Source organism: Pelodiscus sinensis, chromosome 1, assembly GCF_052426305.1.
Source record: "Pelodiscus sinensis isolate ZL-2025 chromosome 1, ASM5242630v1, whole genome shotgun sequence".
Classification (NCBI taxonomy): Eukaryota; Metazoa; Chordata; order Testudines; family Trionychidae; genus Pelodiscus; species Pelodiscus sinensis.
The window spans coordinates 119677069-119703736 of record NC_143052.1 but is presented as its reverse complement, the minus strand read 5'-3'; the positions used below and the strand labels follow the sequence as shown (position 1 = coordinate 119703736).

Below are 26668 nucleotides of genomic sequence, written 5' to 3'. Positions count from 1 at the left end.
TACATTTCATAAATGTTAAGGAGGACCAGAATCCAAGTATTCCTGAATTTGCCAGCTAATTCTAATAAGATTCAAATAGGGATCGGTTATTCATATGGATACCAATAATATGTAATATTGGTATAATTAATGATGACAGATTTCAGAAGAGATAAAAAATCATTTTTTTTCAGGGATTAAGGCAAACAACAAGAAACCATGATGTTAACTTTGGGTGTGTCTAGACTACAGGGTTTTGTCAACAAAAGTGTAGTCCTTTGCGTCTACACTCACGTCGACAAAGCAGCTTGCTTTGTCGACGGAACTGGATGTAGTCTTGACGCTCTTTGTTGAGAGTATCTGTCGACAAAGCCTCTATCGACAAAAGCCTGTAGTCTAGACCCGTGGTCCCCAACACGGTGCATTTCTCGGCGCCCGCCAAGTGCTCAGGGCTGGCCTGGCCCCAGGCACGTGGCGCATGCGTGGTGCCGGAGCTGGCCCCGGGCGCGTGGCGCACTGTGAGCGCCGGCCCCGGGGGCGCCATGGATTCACCCCCCGCGGCGCATGGGGGGGGAGAAAGCGCTAGCGCCGGCCACGCCCCCTGGCGCCCGGCAACCCCAAACGGTTGGGGACCACTGGTCTAGACATACGCTTTGTGTGTAAGGGCAGGATGAGGGGGAGGTAGAAGACACAGATTACCCCACATATGCCCTCTGTGGGATTTTTTTCTTACACTTTCCTCTGAAGCATCTGGTTCTGGTCTCTGTCAGAAACTGGATACTGAACTAGGTGGGCTTTGGGCCTGAGCCAACCTAGCAGATCCTACTCTAATATAAACAGCAGCTAGCTTATTAGTTTACACAGTGCCCCCACCAGAACTTTCTAAAAGTGCAAACAGCACCGGTCACCTCAAAGGACTTTAAAAACATTTTAATCAGTATCATAACCGCACCATTCCTCTGAGCCACCTCCATCGCCTTGGAAATGGTGAATTTGGGGCTGTGACCTGTGGACCTGTGGAAATTTGACCTCTCTGTCCACAATTCCCCTGCCCTCCTAATGGTATGTCTTTGTTCAGAATAAAAAAATACCCAGAGTGCAATAGGCCTGGGAGCACTGCCAGGAATTCTGGGATACTAACCTGGGTAGCAAGGTACCAGAATCAAGACAGGCCAGTGCAACCTGACACATTTTGTAGCTTATCTTGTTGCCATCTTACCAGTGAATAAAGAAGTTTAAAGGTACATCAGTATAATTATATCAATGCATATGACACTGCTAGGATATTTTAATGTTGATGGTGCCTTACTAAAAGTGCTGTGGGCTCATTACAATCCACAGACCATCAGATAGGACCTCAACTTTAAAGTTGTATCTACAAGTTGTGGTAACTCACCTAAGTTTGAGATTTGAGAAATCAAGAGTAGTATTATATAATGTAATATCATCCCTAAGTATGAGTTCCAGGTATTCCAGAGAACAGGCTACACCTAGAACATAAGAATGGCCATACTGGGTCAGACCAAAGGTCCATCTAGCCCAGTATCCTGTCTACCAACTGTGGCCAATGCCAGGTGCCCCAGAGGGAGTGGACAGAAGACAATGATCAAGCAATTTGTCTCCTGCCATCCTTCTCCAACCTTTGACAAACAAAGGGCAGGGGCACCATTCCTTACCCCTTGGCTAATAGCCTTTTATGGACCTAACCTCCATGAATTTATCTAGCTCTTTTTTAAACTCAGTTATAGTCCTAGCCTTCACCGCCTCCTCTGGCAAGGAGTTCCACAGGTTGACTGTGCACTGTGTGAAGAAGAATTTTCTTGTATTAGTTTTAAACCTGCTACCCATTAATTTCATTTGGTGTCCTCTAGTTCTTAAATTATGGGAACAAGTAAATAACTTTTCTTTATTCAATCTCTCCACACTACTCATGATTTTATATACCTCTATCAGACCCTCCCCCCTCAGTCTCCTCTTTTCTAAACTGAAAAGTCCCGGTCTCATTAGCCTCTCCTCATATGGTACCCGTTCCAAACCCCTAATCATTTTAGTTGCTCTTTTCTGAACCTTTTCTAATGCCAAAATATCTTTTTTGAGGTGAGGAGACCACATCTGTACGCAGTATTCAAGATGTGGGAGTATTATAGTTTTATACAGGGGCAGTAAGATATTCTTCGTCTTATTTTCTATCCCTTTTTTAATAATTCCTAGCATCCTATTTGCTTTTTTGACCGCCGCTGCACACTGCGTGGACATTTTCAGAGAAATAGCCATAATAACTCCAAGATCTCTTTCCTGATTAGCTGTAGCTAAGTTAGCCCCCATCATATTGTATGTATAGTTGGTGTTATTTTTCCAGTGTGTATTACTTTACACTTATCCACATTAAATTTCATTTGCCATTTTGTTGCCCAGTCACTCAGTTTGATGAGATCTTTTTTAAATTCTTCACAATCTTCTTTAGTCTTGACTATCTTGAATAGTTTAGTATCGTCCACAAACTTTGCCACCTCACTGCTTACCCCTTTCTCTAGATCATTTATGAATAAATTGAATAGGATTGGTTCTAGGACTGACCCTTGGGGAACACCACTAGTTACACCTCTACATTCTGAAAATTTACCATTTATTCCTACCCTTTGTTTCCTGTCTTTTAACCAGTTCTCAATCCATGAAAGGACCTTCCCTCTTATCCCATGACAATGTAATTTACACAAGAGCCTTTGGTGAGGGACTTTGTCAAAGGCTTTCTGGAACTCTAAGTATACTATATCTACTGGATCCACCTTGTCTGCATGTTTGTTAACCCCTTCAAAGAACTCTAATAGATTAGTAAGACATGATTTCCCTTTACAGAAACCATGTTGACTTCTCCCCCAACAAATTATGTTCTTCTACGTGTCTGATAATTTTATTCTTTATTATTGTTTCAGCTAATTTGCCGGTACTGACGTTAGACTTACAGATCTGTAATTGCCAGGGTCGCCTCTAGAGCCCTTTTTAAATATTGGCGTTATGTTAACTGTCTTCCAGTCCTTGGGTACAGAAGCTGATTTAAAAGATAGTTTACAAACCACAGTTAATAGTTCTGCAATTTCACATTTGAGTTCTTTCAGAACCCTTGGGTGAATGCCATCTGGTCCCAGTGATTTGTTACTGTTACGTTTTTCAGTTTGTTCCAAAACCTCCTCCAATGACACTTCAATCCAGGACAGTTCCTCAGATTCATCACCCACAAAGGATGGTGCAGGTTTGGGAATCTCCCTAACATCCTCAGCCGTGAAGACTGAAGCAAAGAAATCATTTAGTTTCTCCGCAATGGCTTTATCGTTCTTGATTGCTCCTTTTATATCTTGATCTTCTGGGGCCACCCTGGTTTTTTAGCAGGCTTCCTGCTTCTAATGTACTTAAAATACATTTTGCTATTACTTTTTGAGTTTTTGGCTAGCTGTTCCTCAAAATCGTTTTTGGCTTTTCTTATTACATTTTTACACTAATTTGGCAGTGTTTATGTTTCTTTCTATTTACCTCACTAGGACTGGACTTCCACTTCTTTTTATCTCTCACTGCTTCTTTTACATGGTTGTTAAGCCACGGTGGGGCTTTTTTAGGTCTCCTACTATGTTTTTTAACTTGGGGTATACATTTAAGTTGGGCCTCTATTATGGTGTCTTTGAAAAGTTTCCATGCAGCTTGCAGGGATTTTACTTTAGTCACTGTACCTTTTAATTTCTGTTTAACTAACCTCCTCATTTTTGCGTAAATCCCCTTTTTGAAATTAAATGCCAGAGTCTTGGACTGCTGAGGTGTTCTTTCCACCATAGGAATGTTAAATGTTATTATATTATGGTCACTATTCCCAAGCGGTCCTGTAATAGTTACCTCCTGGACCAGATCCTGCACTCCACTCAGGACTAAATCGAGAATTGCCTCTCCCCTTGTGGGTTCCTGTACCAGCTGCTCCAAGAAGTAGTCATTTAAGGCATCGAGAAATGTTATCTCTGCATCTCCTCTTGTGGTGACATGTGCCCAGTCAATATGTGAATTATTGAAATCCCCTATTATTATTGAGTTTTTTATTTTGATAGCTTCTCTAATATCCCTTAGCATTTCAACGTCACTATCACTGTCCTGGTCAGGTGGTTGATAATATATCCCTACTGCTATATTCTTATTAGAGCATGGAATTACTATCCATAGTGATTCTATGGAACATGTTGATTCATTTAAAATTTTTACTTCATTTGATTCTACATTATCTTTCACATATAGCGCCACTTTGCCACATGCATGACCTATTCTGTGAGCATCATTGGCTGGATACACGCATTGTGACTAATTCACTTGGGTACATTTAATCACAGATTGAAAAAGGTGGGCAACTATGGTTGTTTATCTGTCCTACAGATGACCATATGGATACCTTCCCCATGCCAGTTCTAAAGTAGGACGGATACCGGAGACAACCGCAGGGACTGAACACAAATCAACTTATTTCGTTCTGCTTGCTGATGGCACTGCTTTAATCCAAACCACTGAAATCAGTGGATAGAGTCTCTCCTGACACATGACAAGGAACTGCCCTCTTCTTTTGCAATTTCAACAGGTAATTTGTAGCACCCTCATTTATACACTCTTTATACAGCTTGCTTAGCCTGGCCACTTAATTATCTGAGTGAATTAATGATGAGGATTAACAATTAATTTACCTAATTGATCTATTCCCAATGAATTGCCTGCTGCCTTTTGTTCTTCATTGATTCTTACAACGCACTTTAATTTTATTTATTATTTAATATAATCAATTATTACTTCTCAATCATCTTGCCCAATGATCTGCCCCTTAATTGCCTAATGTTATTGATTATTCCATATCTGTCTTGCTATTAATTGATTTGGACTGATAGGGAGTAAATCAGAAAAGCAGTTTCCTAATCATGGTCCTTTTTGTTTGATGCCCTCATATATCACTTTATTGCTTCTCAGTGTTTTTGCGTGATCTAGCCCACTCTTTTTGATCCCCCGTCTCCCCTCTCTTTTTATTTCCCCCACACTCGCTGCTGCTCCATCTCTGTCCCTCTCTCCCCCACCTTTACTTCCTACTTGCCTCTAGTGACGTCTTCCTTCGAATCCAACGCTCATCCCTAGTATTAACTGCGTTCCAATCCCTCTCTCATCAACCACACCTCCCAGACTCCTCTTTTGTCCTGCTTCACATCCCTTTCCTTCTCCTACTCACTCTGGAATTCCACCTCCCTGCCTAAAAAAGGTTCATCACCATCTAGAACCCCTTCTTCTATCACTCCTCTCATCATGGACCAGTGGAAAAATTTCCTTGAATTTTTTGTTAAATGGAAACAGGAGTTTTCATCAAAACTCATAGTGGCAAAGGCATACTTTCCTGCAAAACTATGTTTTTCTAATCAAAGAACTCTAAAGCTTTTGGATTTCTGACATGATGTTTTTCTGTTGTGAGGGGGGAAAATTGCACAGATTTGATTGTATTCATCTGGCCCCTGTCTTTCATTACTTGTCTACTTAGACTGCAATGTGCCTTTGCAAAAACTAAAACCAGTGAAGCTGTTGGTTTGTAGAGACCTCAGCTTATCATGCTGAGTAATATTGTTTCTTGTATCCCTCCCATCTGTCCATAGCCATCTGCTATCTCTCTTCCTATACTTCCACTGTGAAGTTCCTTTTTGTTCTGTTTGTTGTGCTAGGTGCTATACAGAGTTTTTGGTCCATGACTGAGACTCGTCAGTGCTACAAACAAATGAATTTCTAATAATAACAACAACTGTAAGTTCTTTGGGGGCCAGAACCATCTAATTGTGTGTCTGGGTAATAAGGCCCCAAGTCCTGAATGAGGTCTCTCAAGTAAATATTTAAGCAGTAATAGTCAACGATCACACATGAGTACAGTTGCACCTCCGAAATCCAGGACTCTCTGGTCTGGAAACATCTGTGGTCTGGCAAGGAACACAGATGTTGCTGGCCACAGAGCCCCAGCAGGAGTCCAGTGGCAGGGAGGCTGGTGGGTTGGTGGTATTATAACAGGGCAGTGACAGATGGTAGCCAGGAAACGGGTGGCAGCCAGGGAGCCCCCAGATGGACTGCCAGCAACTGAGATGACCCAGGCCAGACTGACAGCAAAGGGGCCAATGGAGGCCTGGAAGACCCCAGCCAAGCCAATTACAGGAGACCCCCAGTTAGACTGGCAGCTGGGGGCCCGGGGCCAGGAAGCCTTAACCAGGAGCCCCAGCCAGGTGAGAAGATGCAACCCCAGTGGCGGGGAGGGAGGGGGGCGCAGCAGCCATGAGCCCTGTTGGACAAGCGCAGAGCCCACAGCAGAGCTGACTACCTGCAGAGGAGCTTTGATCTCTCCCAGTCCAGGAAACTCCCTGGTTCAGAACCAATCAAGTCCCAAAGATGCTGGACCAGAGAAGTCCAACCTGTAGTGACATTTAACTGCTATGACATTGCAACAAAATCGTCACATTTTCATCATTAAAATTAACAGACAGAAACAGATGCAATAAAAGAGTCCTACTTGAAAAGTCATTGTGTCATAACAATGCAATTTTAACCTCCTCAAAAAACTTCCCCTTTCATCAGCACTAACTCACGCAAATACATACACCCTGACTAGCAGCCAGCCAGCCCCGCCACTACGCTACAGAGCCCCCAGCTGGGCTTGCTGAACAATAGGGTGCATTTTCCTCTAAATGTGGGAAAGAAATAAAAATATTTATTTTTGAAATTTCACAAAAATCTTTACTTTTTTTCATACAAACAATTCAAGAGGGGGAAAGAGTTGGTTCTCAGTTTGGGCTCCTTTATCCCCCTCCTCCATTAAAAGGTGGGGTGAGGATTCCAGAATGACCCAGAGTTTCATTTTGAATTAAATAGAAAAATAATTACAATAGGAATGTTTTAAAAGACACTGGAAGATATTTAGGAAGTCTACTTTCCCACCCTTCATCTATTTGGACAATAATATAGTATTCCATTCATTCCTGTTTTGGAACGGAGTTTAACTAATACGCCATACAAATATTAACTTTCAGATACCTGAGAAAAAATTTAAAGCAACACAAACACAATTGGTAAATTTGTCATCTCTTTCTGAATAATTGTCACAAACATTAGCAAAAGTCAAATACTGTGAATTATTTGCCCAAAATTTATTACGTACCTTGCATAAATAGGGAAAAGATTTTTTTAAAGCATTTATCTGGATGACAAAATGCAAATAACACATTGCATTTATGTGGTGTGATGCTATCTATCAGCAGCAACATGTACTGTTCTTTAAATCTATAGCAGGTAGCTGACATGACAACTTTGGGAAGATTTGAGATAGGTTGATTGCAAACTCAGTTAAATAACTTAAATTGTTAATACCTTCTGGACAGCTAGCTCAAAATTCCTGGCTTATGTCACAGAAGTAAAGCATTGTGGGAAATTTCTCAAATCCACTGGTGTACTGTGGGACTTAAACATTTTTCAGCTTGTTTTCATTTAGATTGGCACGAAAACAGTTCAGAATGAAACAATTAAATTTTAGTCATTTATTAAACCTGATGAAAGATAGTCTTTTCTGATCTGTTATACCACATGTAAGCCATTCGTAGACTGGGTAGTTCACATGAGGAAGCAAAATGTTTTACAAAGTTTCTAGGATCTTTCATTGGCTTAATTTCTTTAGTGTAAACTAAGCCAGAAGGGTTAAACCAAAAGGCAGTCTGTAGAAGAACCAGCAACAGAACCCATCAGTGCTGCAATAATGCACTCTCAAGCCAAAAGAAACCCCTTTGTATTGAGGCTCGGTGACAAACCCAACATTTAAGCCTAGGTTTGCCAAGGTCTAATGAGCTTTGGCTCAGTTCAATGCTCAAATGGGCTAAAGTATCGCTTGACTTGAATGCACATAAAACCCAAGAGAGTTCAACTAGAAAGCAAATAAAATTTGGCAGATTTGACTCGAGTTTTGATCTGAATATTTCAGCTGATTCAAACCCCAAATTCAAAGTATCTAAGACTAGATGACCCACTACCGAAAAAAGGTTTGCAGAAACCCCTATGAGAAAGAAATACCAACATTTTCACAGTTCTAGTCCTGCTACTTGGAAGACTGCCCTAATCTCTGTAGTCCCTGGGCCTAATACTCCCCTCAAATACTTCAGTGCTGGCATAAAACAAGGATAACTCCATTGACTTCAATGGGAAACTCTGGATTTACACCACCGCAAATGAGAATATGAGTCTGCCCCACTAAACAAGCTATCAAACTGGAATATGATATCTTACATTCAGGCAAACCTGTATAATTTTTTACAGAGACCAAACAAAGACCCTCATAAATAATTACACACACCCTTATGAATGTATCTGACTTCATTTTAAGCAAGTTCATATCTAAATACTTTCACTGACTATGACTGGTTTGATACGTCAAGCCAAAAAGCAGAATTAGGAAATACTGATTAATCAAAGACAAAATCTTGGTGTGGTATCAGAAGCAGGGCCCATCTGTATTTTCTGAACTCTGACAGACACAAAATCTTTGTATGTTCACCCGACATCAGTGGCAGCCCATCAATACAGGTGAACTAGACGCCAAGATAAACGGCCGTTGAGGGCTTTGGTGGCAGGGGCACTGATCGCGTGTTTTGCCTAGGGTGCCAGTTGCCGGCAGCTTGTCTAGGGCCGCTCCTGCCCAACATTGGCTAAAGTGAGCCATCAAAACACAATTTTCCAGTGATTGATCACTATTTTTAGGCACTCTCACATCAACTGGCATACACTGCATAGCCAGTTTATTCCCTCACACAGCTGAATATGGGAGGTGACAAAGAAACTACATTTCCACTTCACATTTCTAGTTCTTCTCTGACTTAAATGCCTGGTGCTCTTAGTTTCAACACCCAATCCCATATATTGCAGTTGCCACCACTCAGGGACATGAGCTCGCTCGCCTTTTATACTAACATTCACTCAGAAGACTTATAAGCTGCAAAATCAGGAGACTGCCGATAGAATTTGGTGCCTTTGCTAGTAGAGACCAATGGTTATGTGGTACCTGGAGAACTAAAAATATTTATGTTCTTTAGTAAACAGTTTACTCAAACTCTGGAAATTATAGAGAATATTTTGCAAGGGGTGATGTCAGACCCAGCTGAGTCTGGGTTAGTGCTCTCAGAATTCTGCTCCATCCACTCTTTTTACCAGTTTTGTGAGGTAGCTCTCATTGGCTGGGCAGATAATTATTAATTATGTTTATTACAGTCTTTTGAAAATGGGATTTAGATGCTTTTGAATACTAAACCCAGTGAAGTCTATATTGCAGTGATTCTCAAAGTGTGGTCCACAGACCACTAGTGATCCACAACCATTTTGCAGGTGGGCCGTGGGCTTGGCTCCACCGCTGTAACAGGAAGCACACTCGGGCACTCCAGCCCTCCGACTCCCCACTTGCATGTACTTGGAGCACAATTGCTGGCTTCCTGCTGTAGGGGCGGAGCCCCAAGCCTCACGGACTGGATCTGGTTTGCAGAGGGAGGAAGTGTCTCTGCGCACTGCGGCTCTCCCTTCCACCATATGGGAGAACTGCAGCACAGGAAACCACTCACCTGGAGACTTTCCCTGATGTTCCCATTGGCCAAAATCATAGCCAATGGGAGCAGCTGGGGAGTGGTGTCAGGAAGCAGCACAGTGCACGGCCCCCATCCTGTTCATGCCCAGCCCCTGTACTCCCCTCCCCGTCACACACCCCCCTCCAGCTGAGATCCCACACCCTCACCCTGTTCCTGCCCCCTCCCTCCTGCCCAGACCTCGCACCCCCACCTGAACCCCACCTCCCATCCAAAATCCCCACCTTCAACCCACTCCTGCACCATGCCTCCCACCCTCAGCCCATTCCTGCATCCTACCTCTCACTCAGACCTCACACCATCATTCCCTCCTGCACCCCAACTCCTGCCCAGAAGCTGCACACCCATCCCTATCCCACTCCCTGGCAGTCCCCTCCTACACATTGAACCCCTCATTTTTCCCCACCGCAAAGCCTGGGGCCCACAAAATCTACTAACTCTGGGTATGTCTACACTACAGCACTAATTCGAACTAACTTAGTTCGAATTAGTTAATTCAAACTAAGCTAATTCGAACTAACGCATCCAGACTAAAAAACTAGTTCGAATTAGCATTTTGCTAATTTGAACTAGCATGTCCACACAGAGTGGACCCTGAACCGGGGTTAAGGATTGCCGGAAGCAGTGCCGGCAGGGCATCAGATGAGGACTTAGAGCATGGAGCTGCTGCCTCAGGCTAGCCGAGGGCTGTGCTTAAAGGGACCCGACCCCCACCCCGGACAGACAGTTCTCAGGGGTGCCCCGCTTGCAAAGCAGTCCTGGCTTGGAGTGCCCTGAGTGCCCACACTGGGCACATCACAGCACTCAGCCATCAGACCGGCTGCACTTGCCACAGGTTGCCATCTGGAGAGAGGGAGCAATTGGGGGGCTGCAGGAGAGCTTCCACCCCCAGAAGCCCGCAGAGCCAGCCCAGTCCTCCCCATCGGGGGCTCGTACCCCATTCCTCCCTCACCTCCTTCCACTTACCCTTCCCTAGCCCCCCTTCCTGATGTACAAAATAAAGAAAACGTGTGGTCAAAAATAGAAACTCTCTTTATTGAACAAAACTCGGAGAGACTGGGAAAAGGAGGTGGGAGAGGGGAAGAGAGAGGGTGGGAGAGGGGAGGGCAACTAAAATGATCAGAGGTTTGGAACAGGTCCCATATGAAAAGAGGTTAAAGAGACTGGAACTTTTCAATTTAGAAAAGAGGAGACTGAGGGGGGATAGGATAGAGGTCTCTAAAAGCAGGAGTGTGTTGGAGAGGGTGCATACAGAAAAGTTCTTCATTAGTTCCCGTAATAGAAGGACTAGAGGACACCAAAGGAAAGGAATGGGTAGCAGGCTTCAAACTAGTAACAGAAAGTTGTTCTTCACAAAGCAAAGAGTCAACATGTGGAACTCCTTGCTGCAGGAGGCTGTGAAGGCTACAACTAGAACAGAGTTTAAAGAGAAGTGAGATAAAGTGATGGAGGTTGGGTCCATGGAGTGGTATTAGTCAGGGGGTAGGAGTGGTGTCCCTGCCCAAAGTTTGTGGAAGGCAGGAGAAGAATGGCACGAGACAAATAGCTTGGTCACTGTCTTTGGTCCATCCCCTCCAGGGTCCCTAGGGTTGGCCACTGTCGGCAGACAGGCTACTGAGCTAGATGGACCTTTGGTCTGACCCAGTACGGCCATTGTAAGCTCAGGGCTCAGGGTCGGAGGTCTCAGTGGACCACCTTGATTTTCATGTACACCTGCTCCTGGGTGGCCAGGCTGGCAGCTATCCTGCCCTAGACGGCCACTTTCCTGTGCCTAGTGCAGAGGTCGTGGACGAGGTCCACGATGTCCGCACTAGACCAGGTGGATGCCCGCCTCTTGCAGCCCCGGGCAAACTCCCGGGAGCCGCCAGCCTGGTCCCCGGAAGAGGGGGAGGGCTGGGGGGCATCGGGTGGCTGGCTTGAGCCGTGCCAGGTGCAGGGTCTGCTGGCTGGGTGCTGGCAGGCTTGCACCTGGCACGGGTACCGTAGCCAGCCCGTGCCCCTTTAAGGGGTCCGGGGCCGGGAGGGGGGCAATAGAGTTTCCCTGGTGTTGGCCAGAGTGGCCACCAGGGAAAGCTGGGGAGGGCTAGCCTCCCACTAGTTCGAATTAAGGGGCTACACACCCCTTAATTCGAACTAGTAAGTTTGAACTAGGCTTAGTCCTCGTACAATGAGGTTTACCTAGTTCGAACTAAGCGCTCCGCTAGTTCGAATTAAATTCGAACTAGCGGAGCGCTAGTGTAGCGCCTATCAAAGTTAATTCGAACTAACATCCGTTAGTTCGAATTAACTTTGTAGTGTAGACATACCCTCTGAGACCCCAGATGAGTTAATCTGGCCTGTGGGAAGCCTTGAACCTCTGTCCTCTCCTTAAACCCTGTGGCTGGGAGGGTGTGAGGGGAGTGAGGTGTCTCAATCAGAGGCCACATCAGTGAGGGTTTCTTCTAACTTGTGTGTGGCTGATCCCAACTGATCTCTCTGTGGGCCAGTGGCCCACCCACCCAACAAGAGTTCCCCATCTCTTCCATAAATAAAGACAAGGTTGAACCCTTTTGTTTTGAAAACAAATTCATAGTTGACTATATTTAAAATGAAGTTTAGTAAACTAACATGATAAAGTTAAAGCGCTTAATCTTTTTAATGATTTTGTTAAATAATATTTCCTTTCTTATCAGTTATATACACCTCCATATGTCATAGTTGTGTATTTAAATTGTTATGCTCCCATAGCCTAATATGAATAATTTAGTATTTAAGGTATTTAGAGATAACTGAAGGCAATTTGTCATCATAGGTGGTTGGCTGGTGGTTAGCGGAAAGGTTTGCGTTGAGCGGTGTGGGCTGTGGGCCAAAAAATTTGAGAACCACTGCTATATTGTATAGGAATATACAGCCATGTGACTTCTGGAGAAGGGTTGGGAGGAGAGTGATTCGATAATATTTTTCCATCAGGAATTTGAATGTGCTTCACAAACATTAATAAAGTTCTCATTATATATTATTTTCCCCATTTTACAGATGGGGAAAATTGAGGCACAAAAAATTTCAGGGTATGTCTACACTTGCACCCTAGTTCGAACTAGGGATGCAAATGTAGGCATTCGAAATTGTCAGTGAAGTAGGGATTTAAATATCCTGTGCTTCATTAGCATGATCTCGCCGGTGCATTAAACAGCTGTTGATTGGAGTAACGCGCTGGCAATATCATGCTAATGAAGCGCGGGATATTTAAATCCTCACTTCACTAACTATTTTGAATGCCTACGTTTGCATTCCTAGTTCGAACTAGGGTGCAAATGTAGACATACCCTAAGTGATTTGTCCACAGCCAAACAGGAAGTCTATTCCTAACTGAGAGTCCTGTGCTTTAAATAAAAGACCTGCACATAACCTCCGCTCTCCTACCCCTCCCCACCCCCCCTCCACCCCCCATTTAAGCAGATAGTATGCCCTAAAAGCAGCAGCAGAAACAGGACAGTGGGGTATGTCTACACAGCAAAATAATTTTGGGATACCACAGGTATCCCAAAATAGCTACCCCTAACCTTTTGAACGCATCCGCTATTTTGAATTATAGTGGATATGCTATTTCACCATCCCTGTAAACCTCATTCCATGAGGAGTAAGGGATGGCTCGAAATAGCACTTTATTTCAGAATTTGGCACTGTATAGACAGCACCAAATGATGAAATAAAGTGCTAGTTCGAAATAGACTCAAAATAAGCTATGCAATTTGCATAGCACAAATTGCGTATCTTATTTCAAGTTTCGGGTGCTGTGTAGATGCACCCTTACAGATTTACCAATGAGCAACTAGGATCTCCAGGAGGTGACATGTGGAAGGACAGATCATTAAGAACATACAAATAAAAACATCCATACTGGGTGAGACCAATGGTGCTTCTAGCCCAGTATGCTGTCTTCTGTCAGTGGCCAATACCCAGTTCTTCTTAGCGAATGAACATTGCAGGGAAACTGTGTGATCCAGCCCCAGCATCTGGCAATCAAAGGCTTAGGGATGCCCAGATCATGGGATTCTACCCCGACCCAAAAGAATTAAAGCCTATGCCAGGGGTCAGCAACCTATGGCTCTTGAGCCGAATATGGCTCAGTACAGAACCAAATATGGCTCTTTTGCCATTACCCAAATGCATGCAACGGTTTAAATTAAAATGAAAAATTAATTCAAATTTTTGAAAACATAAGAACATACGTTTTTAGAAGAAAACAACACATGGTCTGGTAGCACTTTATAGACTAACAAAACATGTAGATGGTATCATGAGCTTTCGTGGTTAACTCCGGTCATCTGAAGAAGTTTTCTGAGTTAACTCCAGTCATCTGAAGAAGTGGGCTGTGCCCACAAAAGCTCATGATACCATCTACTTGTTTTGTTAGTCTATAAAGTGCTACCAGGCCATTGTTGTTTTTTTCTGTAACAGACTAACTCGGCTACCCCCTGAAGCTCCTGAACATACAAGACATACATTTTTAGATACACAAGAACGCGCTGTAAGGGACGTACGCATGCTCCCAGCAAGCACGGTGAGAGAAGCTGGCAGCAGCAGATGCCTCCATCTGGTTGCAGCGGCCTGGCTCCAGCTCCCTTCTGATTGCTGCAGTCTGTCCCCAGCTTCTGTGCTCCTGGGGCAGACCCCACAGCCCAGCCCCGGCAGCCCTGCAACTGCTGCAACAGGCTGGCCACAGCAGCCTGGCTTGGGCTCCAGCTGCAACAGCCTGGCTAACAACGCCTCAATCGGGGCCCAGCCCCCATCTGGCCACAGCATCCTGTCCCCAGCCCAGATCCAGTGGTCTGGCCCCCATCTGGCCACAGGCAGGGCTGGAAGCAGCCCCCCTCCTGCTGCAGCATGGGTAGGAGGAGAGGCCAAGATCCAGCTGCAACGATCCTGGCCTAGCCTCTCATCCAGCCCTGCCTGGTGCAGCAACCTAGCCCTGGCCAGGTAAGGTAATCTAGCCCTAGGGCCCCCACCCTACATACTCTACTTCCCATCCTCCGCACCCTGCCCTGCCTCCTGCACCTCCCACACACCAACCTTCCTTGAGCCTCTCATGCACCCCTAACCTGACTCCTGCACCCCCTCATCCACAGACTGCACCCCCAGCAGCAGAAGTCCCATTAAATAAAGTTTGCGAGTACAATATTTTATTTATGTTATTATGAATCATCATGTCAATCAATAATATTAAGTTGTACATTTTCAGTCATGACAATGGGCATTCTTATACTAGCTCTTTGTTGACCACTTGTTCTGAATTTTGATGTAGTTTGGCTCTTTGGTTTGAAAAGGTTGCCAACCCTGGCCTATGCAAACCAACAGTGCAAGTGTTTTGCATTATTCTTCTAGAGAACACAGCATGCCATTAACAGACAACCCAGCTACAGTAAAACTGTACTAAAGACTATCTGAGAAATTGAGGGTAAAATAACTCCATCACTCAAAGTTGCTAATACATGTCATGGGGCTATCTATCTTCGTAAACTGTGAGCTCTTCAGGACAAGGAATGTGTCTCACTCTCTGTGAAGAAACATGCAAATGTATGGCACTGCATAAATGATCATTGTTAATAATCATCCAGATTTATATAGAACTCCCCACTGATTTCAATGGGGAAAATCAACTTGGAAATCAATTACAGGCAGTCCCCGGGTTACGTACAAGATAGGGACTGTAGGTTTGTTCTTAAGTTGAATTTGTATGTAAGTCGGAACTGGTACATATTGTAGGGGAAACCATAGCCAAACATTGCTCCAGAGCTCAGTTTTATTCTCCCACACCTCACTTCCCTCAGTCCTTTATTCTCAAGCTGAGGTGTCTGCTGAGAAAAGCCGCTCCGCGTCTCCCTAGTCTGCTGGGGGTGGCGCTAGCTTCGCGTCTCCCTGGTCTGCTGGGGGGAAGCAGCTAGTGCGGGGTTGCCTCACCCTGTTTGTAAGTAGGGAACTGATGTAAGTCGGATCCATGTAACCCGGGGACTGCCTGTACATGATATGGTCATGTTTGTAAGACTAAAATTATTCTATTACCTTATCTTTATAAAGCTAAATGAAGCACTGGTCTCTTTTCTCCCTAACAGTTTTTTAAATAGTCAACTTTCATAAAATACCTAAGTGAATCCTCCAACCATGCCATAAATGGTACCAATGTCCAAAAAAATGGACAAAACTATCTGGCATATTTGCATCAAATTACTAAATAGTTTCAGGTTTACCAAAACTCAGTTTCTGGATGAATAAATCACTCAGGAGCAACTTGTGCATGTTATAAAGAGTTTGGAGTACTCGAGCCTACATTTCTTAAGAGTAAAGCTGAGATTATTTTTCATGCGCGCACACACACATATTATATTGTAATATCTTCATTGACATATCCTCCAACTTGCTCATTATAAAGGAACAATCACATTATTTTATAATACCAAAGACTTCTTATGAGGACATATTAAGTACAAACATAGATATAGTCATGGTTAAAAAAGGGATAGAAAATAAGGTAGAAAATATCTTATTGCCTCTATATAAAACCATGGTACACCCACATCTTGAATATTGCGTACAGATGTGGTTGCCCCATCTCAAAAAAGATATATTGGCATTGGAAAAGGTTCAGAAAAGGGCAACAAAAATTATTAGGGGTTTAGAGCGGGTCCCATGTGAAGAGAGATTAAAAAGACTGGACTTTGCAGCTTACAAAAGAGGAGACTAAGGGGGGATATGATAGAGGTCCATAAAATCATGACTGGTATAGAAAAAGTGAATAAGGAAAAGTTATTTACTTATTCCCACAATATAAGAACTAGGGGTCACCAAATGAAATTAATAGGCAGCATATTTAAAACAAACAAAAGGAAGTTTTTCTTCACTCCACAAACAGCCAATCTGTGGAACTCCTTGCCAGAGGATATGGTGAAGGCTAGACCTTTAACAGGGCTCAAAAAAGAGCTAGATTCATGGAGGTTAGGTCCAACAATGGCTGTTAGCCAGGATGGGTAGGAATGGAATCCCTAGCCACTGTTTGTCTGGAAATGGGTGACAGGGGAGGGATCACATGAGGATTACCTGTTGTGTTCCCTTCCTCTGGGGCATCTGGTATTGGCCACTGTCAGCAGACAGGATACTGGCTAGATGGACCATTGGTCTGACCCAGTACGGCCGTTCTTATGTTCTTATGTTAGATGTTGTGATAATTTACATATATGACAAATTATAGTTCTATTGGATACATGGCACTTTCCATGCACCTATAAGTTGAAAGTGAGCTCCTGTGCCAAACATGGAATTGACAAAAAGGGAAGGCAGGTGGCTGGATTGTTTCACTCCTAGAGGTGAGCAGTTTTACAATCTGGCTCAAGCTCCACCATCTGGGGCAGGGACTGACATCTCCCAACTGACTTGATGCTCCCTCTCCTGCCCTTCACAGGCCATCCCCACGTACTTTTGAGTCTCGACCAACCAGCTTCAGCTCCCACCCCAAAGAGGAGGCCTTGTGGGCATTAAGTGCCACTGTATCTTCACTCCTGGTGCACTTGAGGGAGGGTCCCTCTCTGGCCCCTCTCCAAATTTTGTGAGTGTTATTTACTCTGGGCTAAACCAAACCCCAGTTTCACTCTCTCTCCCACCACACCATATAAATCGGTACACCTTTCCCCACAGGTGTTGAAAGAAGCCACCACTATTCTCCCCACCCTCCCCCCAAAAAAGTTGAGCTTCATAGTCTCTACCCATCTCTCAAGTCCAGCAGCCACCTACTTATCCTTGCCATAGCCTCTCATTCTTGGCCTCCTGATCAGACTAATCTCCCCCCCTTCCATGGCTTGAAAGGCATTTTAGGAACTAGAAGCAGATCATAATATGGGAATGCTTAGCGAGCAAACATTAATTCAGAAATATGGGAATGCTTAGCGAGCAATCATTCAGAAATTACCTCTTCTTTCTTGGAGAGATTTCTAACATCACCTAGAAACATCACCATGACCAGCATCTGTTCCCATGTTAAAACCAGTGAATAGGAAATAAACTTTAATCTTTAGTCCCTGGTTCATGAAATCACCCATATTCAGGAAAGGATTTACAGTGTAGGCTTATATTTAAACACTTGCTTAAATGCTTTCCTGGATCAGGGTCTCAAATCTTGTTGCACTTCTGTGAGAGATGTTAAGCATCTACCAAGATCACTCCATTACCCAGTTCCAGGATGGGATCCACAGAGCACACACAGTGACATTATGTAACCGCTTGGGACTGGGAGTGCAGTAGAATATAATTTCTAACTGAAATGCCAGGATGCATTTAATCAGACTGAATGCAATTACTAGAGTTGAAATTTGGCCAAAGCACCACTCAATATTTTCCTAAGATAGCTGTACTGATAAAAAAGATTTTGTGGTTTGTTTTTATTAATTTTGCAGAGAACTAGAGAGCAGTTCCCCAATTACTACAATGATGGACACACTAGGCAAGGCAAAATTAGGCAAGAGAGGCTTCTTTCAGGAAAATGAGAGACACGCCTGATTTGCTTTCCTAGCACTCCTTTAAATATGTGCCAATGAGAAGTTATATGGCTTTTAAATAAGAACCCACTGGGCATCATGGAAGAGAAAAATCCTGTTAAGTGCAGATTTTATCTAACTTCTGTCTAAAGCAAATGTTGGTGTTTTTCCTTGACAGGCTGATAAACAGCAGTCTGACATTTAAGGAATGGACAATGATGGATGCACTGAGCAGTCGGCAGTAGCTGAAGGGCTTTGAAGGTGACTGGTGACTGGAAGAGAAGGAAATAAAGAGGCAACTATTCTTATCGCAACTTGTCTCCAGCTCTACTCTATATGATGATTCAAGCTAGGCATGTGTGTTTTGACGTGCAGAATATGTGCTCAGTAAGTATAAAGAAACCACCGCTAGAGCTGAGCAACCAGAAAGCTAAGAGAGACCTAGAAAGAGAAGGTAGGTGAAGGGAAAACCTTTTACTGGACCAACTTCTGTTGGTGAGACGAAAAGCAAGCTGTCAGGCTACACAGAGCTCCTCTTCAGGTCTGGCAAGAAGGGCTCTACGTACGCTGAAAGTTTTTGTCTCTCACCAACCGAAGTTGGTCCTATAAAAGTTGGTCCTCACTGACCCTGTATTTCTAATATCTTGGGACCAACATGGCTACAACAATGCTGCAAATAAAAGAGGCCAAGAGAAGCTGAAAGATGGGCAAAACCAGAGAAGAAAAAGAAGTGGGAGAGATTCAAAGCAGCCACCCTGGAGGTGCAATGATGTTCAAAGCAAATAAGAAAGTAAAACCATATGCAACCTGGAGTAGCTGCATAGAAAAAGGTTGGAAGACTCACTGCAGTCTGCTTAACAATCTATAAAAACAAAGATCAGGAGGCAGTCTTTTATGCTGCCATGTGCTGTCTAGTGGAGGGAGAAATCAATATAATCTGATTGTGTTGTTTTTACTCTGGGGAAACTATAGGGGAAATACTGCTACCTATTATCTCCTGTTTTACACAGGACCAGAGTTCTCACTTTAAAATGAATGTTGTACAGAAGAATATGCTTTCACGTCCCCTTCTCATCTTTGTTCCTGAAAGGGACATCAGGAGGGAAAAAAAATCATTCTCAGCATCCTTGTTGGAGTGTTTAGATTTCCCCTCCTCCATCTTATTTATCCTGCTGCTCATCCCAAAGATACCAGTCAGAGCTAGTAAGATAGATCATTTTGGAGCTCAGAACCTCTGCCATATTTATTCCCAAGCAACAGTCTTTATTAAGGTTAGGTATTAAGGCTCCTTTTCCTCTCCCAAATGTTCTCTATTTTGTCAGTATATATTCTGTAAACTCTTTGAGGTAAGGATTGTTTTGTATTATGCATTTATAAAGAGTCTAGCACAATGGGGCCCTGATCTGAGCAGCAGCTTGAAGGTGCCTGGGTGATCTAATTGTAATAGCAATAACTGTTACAAAAGTGCAGTAAGATCATTATTTTAAAACAGAAATAAAAAACCAGAAGCATAATTAAGGTCATTTTTAAGTCCTTTGCACTTTGAAGTCTAGAAATACACACTCACAATGCACAGTTAGAGAGCGGCAGGACTTTACATTTAGTCACCCAAGTACTCCCATTTACTCAGATAAGTAAAGTGAACAGAATCTTACCCTTTGAAAATGCAAAATGCATTTGCAAAATATGAATATTTTTACATATTTAAAGAATTGTCACCATACCCTGAAGCAGTGCTGTCCTGGTTTAGTATTTTCCAGCTGTAAATATGCTCAAACACATTTTATCACTTTTCTCATACACACAAAATTAGTTGCCCTGTAAAACAGTTTAATCATTGGTTAAACTTAACTAATCCACATGAGCAATATGCAGTTTAATCTCACATTTACCTTGAAACATACTTTCAAAGTGGTAACAGTTATGCAACTAGCACTGACTGCATCTAAGGACTTGGCTACCCTTAAAATGCTGAACTGATATAATTGTGCTGTATAGTCAGAGACTCCGCATAATTTGAGGGTGATAGCTAGTTATCGCTGGTGGATCTATAGGTGGCTAACAAGACTGAACCATAGATCTTGGCCAAGCTGGGGCCAACATTTCCCAATGAAAGAGGCAGATCTGCATTGTTGAGTGGAACTGCACCAGCCCATTGGAGGATTTCCTCGTCAATGTCAGTTTTCTGTGACTGATGGCTGCAGAGGTAAAAGGAGGACTGTGCCACTGTAGTACTTCAGTGAAGACACTATCTACAGTACACAAACAGGAGAGCTTCTCCTGTCAGCAAGGGATCTGACATCCTTGCCGGACCCCTGGATGAACTGGAGGGGGCAGGGAGGGGACCTGCTCCATGCCTCAGAAGGGGTGGGGCCTCAGGCAGAAGGGGAGGGGCTGGGGCAGCAAGCCCTCAGTAAGTTAATAATGTAGACCAAGCCTCGGGGATAAAAACTGGCAGATGGAGCTAAAGAAAAACTTCACTGATTTGATGTTAACATTTGTATTGCACAGCCTAAAGAGACAGCATTGCTTTAAATATTCTATTTAATAAAAACTGGAATGTAGAAAGATTTACTGCCAGTTGTAGTCGTTAATGACACAATCACATACTATTTTTCCCTCAGGACTCCTGCCTCATTCATCACGCAGTATGGATGGCACCAACTGAATTACCAGCTGTTCTAGATTTTGTTTTATCCTCATTCAGTGTGTGTCCCCATACTTTATTGACTTGCTCACTATTCAAACCCTGCTCTGAAATTAATCTCCTCATAGGCTCTCCAGCGGTGCTCATCATTATAGCATCTGAGTGCTTCACATATACTGAATTTATCTTAACTCGCCCAGGAGGTGTGGAAGAGAAGGTATTATTCCCCGACTGCAAAATAGGGAACTTTGAGTATGTCTACACTTAAAATGTGACAGTGTAGAACTACCTATGCCAATGGGAGAATCACACCCATCACCAATGCAAATAACTCACCTCCTCAAGTGTCAACTTCCATCAATCTAGTGCTGTCTATACCAGAGGTTAGATATAGCTACCTCTCTTGAGGGTGTGGCTTTTTCACATAGTTATATCAAAGTAAATTCCTAGTGTAGACCAGGACTGAGGCAGAGAAAGATTAACATCAAAAGTTTCCACTACTTTTGGGTGCCCACTCTGATAGGCCTAAGATCTGAGTTTTCAGAGTACTTAGTTTTCCACAGTACTGTACATGTACTGTTCAATGAAAAACTCTGATTGGCTCTGAGTGTTCAGAACTTCTGTAGATCAGGCCTTAAGAGTGTCCCATCAGGCACCCGGAAAATGATGAACATGACATTAATAACCACACGTGCAAAGTTTGGTTTAAGTGACTTGCCCAGTGTCACATAAGAATTGCAAAGAGGCAGGAAACAAATCCAGTTCTCCAGAGTATCATTCAACTGCTTTAACCTTGACACCTCCTTTTCACTTTCTGCAGACTCCCTGCCTCCTTCACTATGAACCTCCCTGCCTCTTCCACAAATGAAACAGAATTACTTATAGGCAATAGCCTTCTTCCCACCACAACCCTGAGTCATCCCCTAAGCCCCTACAACCAGTGCACTGAATGAAGCAGTGTGTCTGACAACCTTAACAATAAGTAATGCTATTAACCCTGCCTATCTGTATAAAGTAGCACTTTGGATTTTTGGCTGCTTAGTCATGTTGGGGAATAGCAGTAGTTTTGCTCTCAGGAGCAGTGTGAATATGGGACGAGATCTTTCATCATTTACAATAACTGTAAGTGAAATAATCCTACAAAAAAAGAGAACGGAAAACATATTCTTTTATTTTGTTTACCTAAGTAATAGCAACGGGAACAGTTTGGAGAAGTATGATATTTAGCAGTTTTGCCTAAATAAGGACTGCAAAATTGGGCCCTTAAAAACTGAACAAAACACAAAACAAATTAGATGTAATATTAAAACTCGCAAAGAAAAAAAGTCATGATTAGTCATTGTGTAATGACCTTTTCTCATCCCTATAAATAGTATTTTTGCCACCGTCTAATCTGAGAAGTACAAGAGTAAACTGTTTTCCATTTGACTTACTAAAAGTTACTCATTATTTGTCAGAGATCAACAGAGATCCATGGCAGTGACTTTGCCTATCTCAGTCACTAACATCATTGAACAGCAAGAATGATGGTCATGCTGGGCAGTTATTCTGCTCTTCTTAACAAGATCAACTCCCATTGACTTCAAAAGACTTTATATCTAAATAAAGAATGCTGTCTCAGACCCAATCTCTGTAAACTAAAATTATACCTTAATAATGAAGAGCCTATCTTGCAAAGCTTTATGTACATCAATGATCTTTATGCAGATACACAGTACAGATTATGCAGATGATGATGTGTGTGTAAGGATTACTCACCTAAGTAAGGTTTGCAGAGTAAAGCCTGAGCCTGTACCTAAAATAGGTAGCCATCTCAATGGATCAGATCAAAGACCTGAGCCTGCAACAACTGCTACTGGCATGAAGAGTCCTTACTCATCTATGTAGTGACATTGAAATGGGAAAACACAGATAGGAAGCTAAAATACTGAGCCCCACAAGAATAACACGTCTGTATTTTATAAAAGGGAAATTCTCACTTGGGAACCGATTCTGCAAAACCTTATATAGGCAAGTAGCCCTGATGGGAGTAGTTCTACTGGTGTCCACAGAGTACAGCTTATTTGTGCAAGGGGGATGTGATAAGGAAAGATCCAGATCATGCATCAAATGTTTCAGGAGCAGATGCACAGATGATAGTTGTTGGGGGGGGGGGGGTAAGGCATTAGACAAAAATTTGAGAGCTGGGTTCAATTCCCAGATGGTTCCAGAAAACATCTGTGGCACTAGCTAATTACTTAATCTGCCTCACTTCCTCTTACCCCCAGTGAAGAGCAAAGGAGACTTTCATTCATAAACTCAGTTGGTTTTCAGTAAGAACTGAAATAAGGGACTTTTAATACAACTTCCCCTAAATATAAAATTGTATAATTCTTGATTTTCCATGTAAAACAAAGGCTTGCTTATTTAGTTAAGACTTTCATAATATAGACAAAATTACTTGTTATGGATTTAACATGATATCCTGCCACCAAAACTAACAGAAGTAAATGCACACAGCAAAAGTTAAAAGTTAATTTTCTGTGGCACAATCATTTGACTATTTTGGCATATTTCTAATTTAAAATTTCCTTTGTGGGCATCCCCATTAGCTTCCTCTCTCTAGAAGCAACAACTTATTTCATCTGCTGAGTTTCTTTCTTTCAAAGATATGACTTTGCAATAGTCATTATGCATCAGGATTTGTGCAAAAATGCTCAAGTAAATGAGAAGCAACCAAAGGCTGGTGCTTGTAAACAATCTGAGAGAAATTACTAAAAATGAAGGTTAAATTTGAAAGTTGTAGCACCAGTGCAGTCACTAAACCAGTAGTTGGTTTATCAAACTGAAAAATAACACAGCAAATTATTCCCATATCACCTATCCAGGCATTCTCTAAAAAAGTTACCCACACAAGAAATTGGGAGCCTGTAGTGTAGACAGAATGAAGATGCATCTGCAGCTGGAAAGATCAGTCTTGTTTGTTGCAAACTGAAGCATTTTCAAATTTTTTCTCCCCTCAATAGCAGAGGAAAAAGTCCTGTGCATCTGCATGTTTGTAAACACTACCTCTGATTAAAGGAGCTTCTGTAATGCTGAAAATGGTGAACTGATATTAACATATAGCCCCTTATATCACTCAAGATTAGTTATATTGCCTGAAAGCTTGAGAGAGAAGAATCCTAATGTAAGGAATTAAATGCTCTGTAAAGTTTATGTTATTGCGGCAGATGGGACCTAACATAATCACATTATAAACTGGCCTCCTCTATAAGATTTCAGAAAGTCAAATTACATCCAAAGATCATTCAAGGATGCAGTGTTTAATTTGTGCTAGGGCTGCCAGGGCTGAGCTCCAGCACTCAATGCTTGGCAGTTCTTAGTCTTAGCACCTCTGCGCATCTTTTTATGAAAGTAAAAAAAAATTTCTTAAGCCCCTGCACCAGAGTGCGTGAGCCCCAACATCTTTCCTTACAACGTACAACGCATTGCAAAGATGTCATAGAAAACAATTCAGTACTGTGAAAAAGAAATCCTTCATATGCAAACAGCAGTTTATTCTGGCTCTTAGAGCAAGAGGGCCTTTTGGAGGGAATTTGAGGGCTACTGCTCCTGCCTTCCATTTGCTACTAAGAGAAGGGGAAGAAAACTAGATGTTGTTGATCATAAATACTGGAACTAGGGGTGCCACCGCACCCCTCCACCCCCTTGAAGTAGTTTCCATTATATATGGCTTGGTTCAACAGCTCTCAGCACCCCTACTATACAAATTGTTGCCAGCACTCCTAGGGTGAGGTGGAAGAGGGAGAAAAGAAGTCAGGCTATATATTCCCCAAAATGACATGATTAGTCAATAGATGGAAGAGGTTTTCAAGGTTCTGCAGAACCACATTGCATCCAGTTTCAAACGAGGTTCCTTGGAAAATCCCTGAGTTGCATGAGCCTGGTCCTCCAATGCTACTATGGAATCCTAACTGCAGCATTCACCTTTCCCTTTGCAGCTGGAGGTGAAATTCACACTTTGAGGAGCCGGGGCTCAGGAGATGCAGCGTTTGCATAGACCTGACACCAAAATCAGTCTCTCTCACATGTTTTGCATAATAAAGTGCACAGTAAAGGGTCTCACAAAACTGCTCCTTGCAGCTTTGATTCCAGGACTGGGGGAGATGCTCAGTGCTGGCAAACCTTCCCCCACCCCATACCTGGAAACACATTCGGGGGGCTGGGGCACCCATTTAAAAAAAGCAGGAAGCCCGGGGAGCAGGAAGGTCTTTTTTCTTTGTTAGGGGCAAAAGGAAGCACTGCGGTGTGGCATCCAAGACCACAACAGAGACCTCGGTGTTGGTTTTATGTGTAGCAGAAAAAAAAATAGCTAAACATTCATCCGTTAGTCCTCTCCCACTCCGCACACAGGATCCCCAAGCTGCCAAACCACTTTCCCCCCCCCCCCCCAAAAACCAACAAACCCTTGAACAGTAAATGGGTCCAGCCACCCCCCGGCCCCCAAAGACGCAAAGTGTTTGCATGAGGGGGTTAGGGATCAGTATTTGAGTGTGACACAGAAGGTCCGATTCTTTCGGGGAGGGTGGGGGGTTACACTGGGGTCCCCGCGCTCTGCTCTGCCTGTCCCTGGCTGCCCTTGCGCTGCACGCGGGGCTGGGGCAGGGCCGCCGGTACCTGAAGAGGGTGACTGCGGTCTGGTTGCTCCTCCACGCCTTGCCCTGCTGCAGCAGCACCCCCTGCACGACCTCCTTCTCGTCGGGCAGCCGGTACACGGGGAAGATGTAGAGCCAGCAAAGGACAAAGACGCACAAGGCACTGGCTCCCCCCACGGGCAGCCGGGTCCGGGGACACTTACACACCGGCCCTGCCGCCGCCATCCTCCTCCTGCCCCGGCACAGCGTCCTCCGGGCCGGGCTGCAGTCGCTCATCGCGGCCGGGGGGCAGCGGGATCGCCAGAGCCCCCCATGCAACAGACCCCCAGCCGCCGCGGTGGCCGCCCTGGGGCTCTAGGGATGGGGGGCATCGGGAAGGCCGGCGGCGGCTGCCATCGCAGCCCAGCTAGCCGGGGGAGAGCCTGCCCGCGGCTGGCAGCTCAAGCCAGGGGGCGGCAGGGCTCAGCCGCTTCCTCACTCGATAGCGGCTGCGGCGGTCTCCCGTCCTCCCAGTCATTTGGTCCTCGGCTGCCCCGCCCGCCCCCCGCCCGGCACACACAGCACGCGGGGAGCTGTCACTGCAGCAAGCCCTCGTCGGTGTGCATGCTGCCCGGGAGGGGCTGCTCGGGCTGCGCCCCAAATCCCAGCGGGGCGGGGGGGTAAGGAGCTACCCTCCACTCCCCCCCCCCCCGGCACCTGGGCGGGGGAGCCGTCCGCAGCCTCCTCCTGACACGGCAGGTGGGAAAAACCAGGGCTCCCTCCTCCCCTCCAGGAGAAATGACCCGTTTAGCTCCGCGCCTCCTGGGCGGGCAGCAGGTTCAGCCTTTTTTTGTTCGCCTTCTCCAGCACAGGGGGCGGGGGGATGAAGCGGAGCCGGGCAATGGAAGGAGACTTACGGCTCCCCCCAAGTCCCCGCCCCCCAGCTGCTGTGACACCGCATCAGTCACACGCACAACGCAGCCTCCTCCTTTGGACGTGCCTGGCCGAGGATTCCCAGCGCGCCGCGCCAAGAGCCCGGCCGCCCGCTGCCACAAACCTCCCTCCCCTGCAGCCGCTCTGCGCCCCAGGCCGCTGTCCCCCCCAGGACCGCTTTAGCAGGATCCCCTCCCCCAGACACGCGTTTCACCCCCCCCCCCCCCCAGCACACCCAGACAAACCCAGCGGCTCCCGGCCCCTACCTACGCAGCCCAGCAGGGCACCTCGCTCCCACCGCGCTCTCCCCCTGCCCAGGAGCCCCCGCCTCATCTACAG

General features: G+C 44.5%; 1 protein-coding gene across 1 annotated transcript in view; it reads right to left on the bottom strand.

The window, feature by feature from the left end:
• ST8SIA1 (ST8 alpha-N-acetyl-neuraminide alpha-2,8-sialyltransferase 1) overlaps positions 1–26462 on the bottom strand; it is a 157820-nt gene extending 131358 nt beyond the window's left edge. Inside the window, exon 1 of the mRNA XM_075898340.2 lies at positions 25440–26462. Within this exon, the coding sequence (XP_075754455.1) occupies positions 25440–25693 (254 nt within the window). The 5' untranslated portion in view covers positions 25694–26462. The remainder of the gene's footprint in view (positions 1–25439) is intronic.
• Positions 26463–26668: the final 206 nt, after the last annotated feature.